Source organism: Tiliqua scincoides, chromosome 8 (assembly GCF_035046505.1).
Source record: "Tiliqua scincoides isolate rTilSci1 chromosome 8, rTilSci1.hap2, whole genome shotgun sequence".
In the NCBI taxonomy this organism is placed as follows: domain Eukaryota; kingdom Metazoa; phylum Chordata; class Lepidosauria; order Squamata; family Scincidae; genus Tiliqua; species Tiliqua scincoides.
In genome coordinates, this window is record NC_089828.1 from 12401170 (window position 1) to 12407169 (window position 6000).

The 6000-nt window shown below is 40.0% G+C and overlaps 1 protein-coding gene across 1 annotated transcript in view; it reads right to left on the bottom strand.

Annotated features, from left to right (window-relative positions):
- FGF7 (fibroblast growth factor 7) overlaps window positions 1-5648 on the bottom strand; it is a 42736-nt gene extending 37088 nt beyond the window's left edge. The window contains exons 1-2 of the mRNA XM_066636211.1: window positions 5445-5648; window positions 4376-4967 (exon numbers count right to left, since the gene is read on the bottom strand). Of these exons, the coding sequence (XP_066492308.1) occupies window positions 4376-4661 (286 nt within the window). The 5' untranslated portion in view covers window positions 4662-4967; window positions 5445-5648. The remainder of the gene's footprint in view (window positions 1-4375; window positions 4968-5444) is intronic.
- Between the last annotated feature and the right edge of the window lie 352 nt (window positions 5649-6000).

Genomic DNA, 6000 nt, shown 5'->3' on the forward strand with positions numbered 1-6000 from the left:
ATTACTGAGCTTGGGCACCTTCCCTGTGAGGAAAGGCTACAGCTTTTGGGCCTCTTCAGTCTAGAAAAGAGGCACCTGAGGGGGGACATGATTGAGACATACAAAATCATGCGGGGGATGGACAGAGTGAATAGAGAGACGCTCTTTTCCCTCTCACATAACACCAGAACCAGGGGACATCCATGAAAATTGAGTGTTGGAAGAGTTAGGACAGGCAGAAAAAATATTTCTTTACCCAGCGTGTAATTAGTTTGTGGAACTCTTTGCCACAGGAAGTACTGATGGCATCTTGCCTGGATGCTTTTAAGAGGGGATTGGACAAATTTCTGGAGGAAAAGTTCATTACAGGTTATAAGTATGTGCATGCTCTTGGTTTTAGAGGCAGGCTGCCTCTGATTGCCAGATGCAGGGGTGGGCACTGGGAAACATATTTTGTCTATTGTCTTGTGTGCTCCCTGGAGCATTTGGTGGGCCACTGTGAGATACAGGAAGCTGGACTGGATGGGCCTTTGGCCTGATCCAGCAGGGCTCTTCTTATGTTCTTAAATTGGTTTCTGTGAATTGCCCTGGATGACTTAAGTTAATAAGATTTCCAAAAGCACATACTTATAGAATCCCAGAGATGTTTAACATGTGAAATTCCCCTATAAGCAAGTGATTAAGTATGGCAGGGTGGCCTCTTCAAGATCAGACATTTTTGAGATGAGTCCCACCTGACATCTTGTAATGCTTTCTGAATGTTAGTACTTTTTGGTACATACTTTGGAGGATGGTAAGAGGAGAGTTTTGAGCAGCCCAATTCTAATGGGGCTGCCCATGCCATGATACAGTGGCACCAAAACAGCTGCTGCCACTGTATCCCACATGAGCAAGGAGACAGCCAGAGACCTCCTTGAGGCAAGGGAACATTTGTTCCCTTACCTTGTGTCAAGTCCTAGCCTGTCCAGTGGGGCTACTCAGATCTAGACTAGCTCAATTGCTGGCACAGAACCAAGTAGCCCTGTGTTGGGCTTTCTGGCCTGGGACAGAAGTTAGGATCCATCAGAGGCCTCCTTCACTGTCCCCACCCCCTTCCTGGTACTGAACTGCCTTCCTGCCATCCCTAGCCCAATTTTGCCCCTTTCCCCTACTCCATAAATTCCCCATGCCACTCAGTGGCATACTCACCGCTGTCAGTTCCTGGGGCTCCTCTGACCAGCACAGAGGCCCAGCACTGCCTGTGCTGGCCTCCATGCCAGCACTTCCTTCCATCTGTCCACTGCAAAATGCCTCATGGCACTTTCACAACAGCCATCTCCTGAGCAACGTGCTAGGGCCAACGGGCAGGAATGGGCAAGAAATGTGGAGAAAGTGCAACCTATCTATACATTGTTCTCAGCCAGGGCTATAAAACTTGTGACCCACTATCTGAATGCAGACAGATATTTTGATAAGTTTTTGACAAATCACCTGCTTTTCAACAGGAAGATTACTGGGTCCTGTGATGGTGAGCTGCCATAACCGCCTTGTAAACATCTTCCAGCTTGATTTAGGTTAGTAAAACACTGGGCAAGGAAAGAATTAAGCTCCCCTTTCACATATTGTACATACATTTTATATAGCCCCTTTTACATACATTTTATATAGCAATATAGTATTGCTATATAATGTGAAATTAGGGTAGCATGAAGACACATGAGCTTACAGAAGGAAATGGAGCAGATAGGGATAATTCTGACTCATTCATTTGCCATGAGATTCCACTGTAGCTGCAGTGGCACAAACCTCTTTTTACTGCAACACTTGCAGCAGGGAATATATTGCCCTTGAATTAATGTCCAGTTTGTTGCCAGTACTTCTGATACCCACAGCCTTCATTGATCTAATTAACTCACTCTCATTTGTTACTCCTTCTTATGTATTTTTTTCAATATTAGCTGAAGTCAACCTGAAAATATATCACCCTGCTTTCTATTTTCAGTTGGATTTTGAAGGAAGAATGTAAGCATCTGGGTTTAATAATGCTTAGTGAAGTATGTCTGTACTGTGACATCATTCTGTGACTTTCATAAAATACTGACATATGAAAAGGTGATCATTAAAAGTATTTGTTGCAGTTTAATAAAACTATTGTATGCTCATGTCCCTTTCTCTAAACCTAAAACCAACCCTTTCTCTAAGAGTTTTTCAGGCCACTAGCTTTTGTTAACCTCTTTTGTCCATTCCAGGCAATGGGCTAAGCATTGCCTCAGGGCCTGGCTCTAGTGCCATGCTCATTCGCAATGTCAAATCCCAGTCTCACAACAATATCTCTCACTCTGGTCCAGTGGTAACTTGAGGATTCAAGGATCCCAGTGCATACTCAGACCTCCTATGTATGCAAGGGCTTTCCCATTGCCTTCAGGGGAAGGATAGCTTCATGCACATATTCTTTTCATATGCAGAGCTACTCCAACCTTTGAAGTGAATGGGGAAATCGGTATGCCTGGGAGCTTTGGAGCACCTGCAGAACTGGGCAGTGGGGATCCTGGCTCCAAAACACTAGGAAAACAGTATGATTATTCCAGTATGTTTGATAGGACAAATGTAGCATAAATATAGTCAGTTTAATGAAATGACACCATTACTCATAAAATTTGATGTGGTCAGGAGACCTCTCCTGCTATGTGATCTGGTTTAGGCACAGAGTTCCTTTTTCCATCCGGTTGTGTGTTAATGATATGACAGTTCTCATATAAGAAAAAGATATATTATGCACCATAAGGTTGCAAACATATGCACACAAAGGAATTGCATTTATATTAGCTATGTGTATCCATTCACAACTGGAGTAAATTGTATAATTCATTAACTTGCATAAAATCCTTTAACTAAAGTTTTTGGTTTGTTCATTTCCAACCATTTGTCCATATACCAAACTAAGATTTTATGTGGCGGATAGTTGTTTAAAAAGACATGTATGGTACATTCACAGCCCAATCCTATGTATGTTTACTCAGAGATTAGTCCTATTCTGTTCAATGGCGCTTACTCCCAGGTAAGGTTGCATAGGTTTGCCCTTTTTTTTTTGAGTAATACTGAATTTTTAGCTAATTAAAATAGGAGGGATTCAGGGAAAGCAGTTTTGTATCATTGTTGGTCAGTGTGAGGTGCTATAAACCCATCCAAAGAAATAACAAGGCAACCAATATAGAGATAAAGCATGACCATAACTTTTTGTTACCATTACAGAAATTGGGAAAAAATGATTCTATATAAATATGTAAAGACAAACATTATGCTGTTATTTATTTGGCTTTATCATGTCATTGGGAGACTGCTTGCAGAAGTATTGAGCAAAACCCCCTAGCCTTGTTTTTCAAACTCTTACCGTGATATTTTGTCTACTCCAATTGTTTAGTTGATTGACTGTGAGAATAAAACAGGACAATACAAACATCAGCTACAAGACACATGACTCACAACTATTTGGACACTGGATTGGGTACTACAGAACTAACTGCCTGAGTGGTCCTGTGCTACCAGCATACCAAACCACTCTTAATATAAGAATAGCTGATGTGTATATTTTCATCTAAACTGAACTATGCATTTTAGTATTATTACTAGTGACATGATAGTTACACACACCTGGTACTTACCTCTGTGTAAGAAGCACATATCCTAAACATACCTATAAAAGTATCTCATCTAGACATGTCATTAACATGTTTATAGATGAAAAACCTCTTAAGAGAAATGGATCCACATTAGGATTATTACTAAACCATATTCTCTGTGCTTAAACAGTTTTACTGCTTTGTAACTTAAACTGCATAGATAAAAAACTTTTGTAATGTTGCAAAAGAAAATATTGTAAGGTTTTATTATCATCATAATAGTGAAATGATTTGGAGACTTTATTTCAGGCATGACAAAATAATCAAGATAGCTTTGCAAGGTGCCCTTTGTCATTGTCAGCACTTATGAGGTGCAAGAATGTTTTGATATAAATGTAGAGGTCTTCAGCTACACTTACAGGTAGTCTGTATTACAAGCATTCTCAAATGTTTCCTAAGTATTTTATGAGCATAGAGCTTTGTGGTTTGATACTCTAATGCTTAACAACTTTAATTCACTTGTTATAATAGGCTTTCTCTGCTAATAGTTACCAGCTGCGAATAATATATTAGCAGATCTACAACATTCTGGAAACATATTATTTAAAATGACGCATTTCAAAATCAATACCAAATGTCTAGCTGTATGATTAATAGGAAGCCATTTGCCTGGTAGAATGGCCAGTGTGCTCCTAACCAACTGGGACAGCATGAGTTACCATGTAAAAAAGCCTCCTGTTCATACACACATATGCAAAACATTTAAGCCAGATTGCAGAAGGAGAGATACTACTTACTGTAGTTGCTGTTACGCTCCTGTACTCCTTTTATTTTACCTCTCTTATCAATCTTGATATACCACCGAGTTCGACAGAAAAGTCTTCTTACTCTCACATTCCCTCCTTCCATATAATCATAACTTCTGGTATGTCGCTCGGGGGAGGAACAGTTCACATTTGTAGCCATTTGCTCTGGGGTCATGTCATTGCAAGCTAATGATACAGTGCTCACAAAAAAGATAATGTAAAAGTATGATCTGTAGAGCAAAGTTGCCAGGATCCATGTCAATATCCATTTGTGCATTATAGTGCAGTGTTCTGGGTGCTCACGAACAACATAATGAAAAAAATCTGTCTTTGGTCGGTGGCTGCTCCTTGGTCATTGACCTGTCCTTTGTGGTGCCTGTGAATTGTGACGAGATTTAACCAGCAGCTGCTCCGGTTTGCAGAATTCCGGTTCTTATTTCTTTTGAGAGACAGGTATCAAAGAGAATTGTCCCTTAAATATCCTTTTAGCCAGATAGCCTTTAAAGAAACAGGTTGCAGTAACCTCGGCTGCTGTGACCTCCTTTGCTACTTGAATTCACTACTCGTGCTGTAAGCAAAAAACCTATGAGGAAAGTGGTATGCATAAATTTTTATGGTCATTACGCAAGCAAAGAAACAATTACGTTGGATATGAAAAAGTAAGAAAGAAAAAGCAAAAGTCAACATGTAAATGTTAGCAAAGGTTTCTTTGTTTGAAGCATTGAAATACAACCCTACTTCTTCCTGTTTTTCTGTTTTCTAGTGATTCATCTAAATTGCCAAATTCAGAGGAAAACCGTTTTTGTGCTCTTTCCCTCGCTTGTTTCATGTATCTGCTTTGAAAAAAGCTAGCTCCAGTATCTTGTTTTTAATTGGCAGGACCATCCAAGTGCACTACGCTCTGTTTTTACAATTCCTTCACATATGCAGTTCCATTACTACTGGTTCACAAGAAACTGTCAAGAGCCTTGCTTGTGATATTACAAAATCATGAGGACAGAAAAAGCTGTTAGCAGCTAAGAAATCTTTTTAGAAGTTTTAAAGAAGACAGATGACTTACTTGCTCCTCTTGATAACAGCTGGACACACAAGTATTCCATTTCTGTTGTCTGCCTTTTGCAACATGAGACTCTCTACTGTAGCTAAACTTCCCCAGCTCAGAAAGACTATGACAGAATCATAATTGTTTCCATAAATCAATGCGCGTGCAAGTTGATGCGAGTGTGTTCGTGTGCAGGCACACTTGTGTGTATATGAGGGTGTGTGTTGCTCTATGTGTGTATGTGAAGTCTGTCCCTTTTTTTTTTTTTAAAGGAAAACCTTTGCTGACCTCACTTGGAAGCAATTAGGACTTAACCAGTCAGCTGTCAGTTGAATGCATGAACAAAAATAAAATGTGTAGACTTCTATGGTCATCAGAGGGAGCTGTGAACATGGTTGATGCTTTGAATCTCAAACCTGGCCGTTTTCTAGAAACTGGGAGTTCTCTGGTTCCTGAATTCAGCTGCTGTTCTTTTCATCCTCTTTTGTAAAGCTCGATTCTTTTCTAAAGCAAATCCTCATTTTTCTGATTTCTCTTTTCTGAAACCTGGTGATTAGTTGCACTTTCGAGTTGC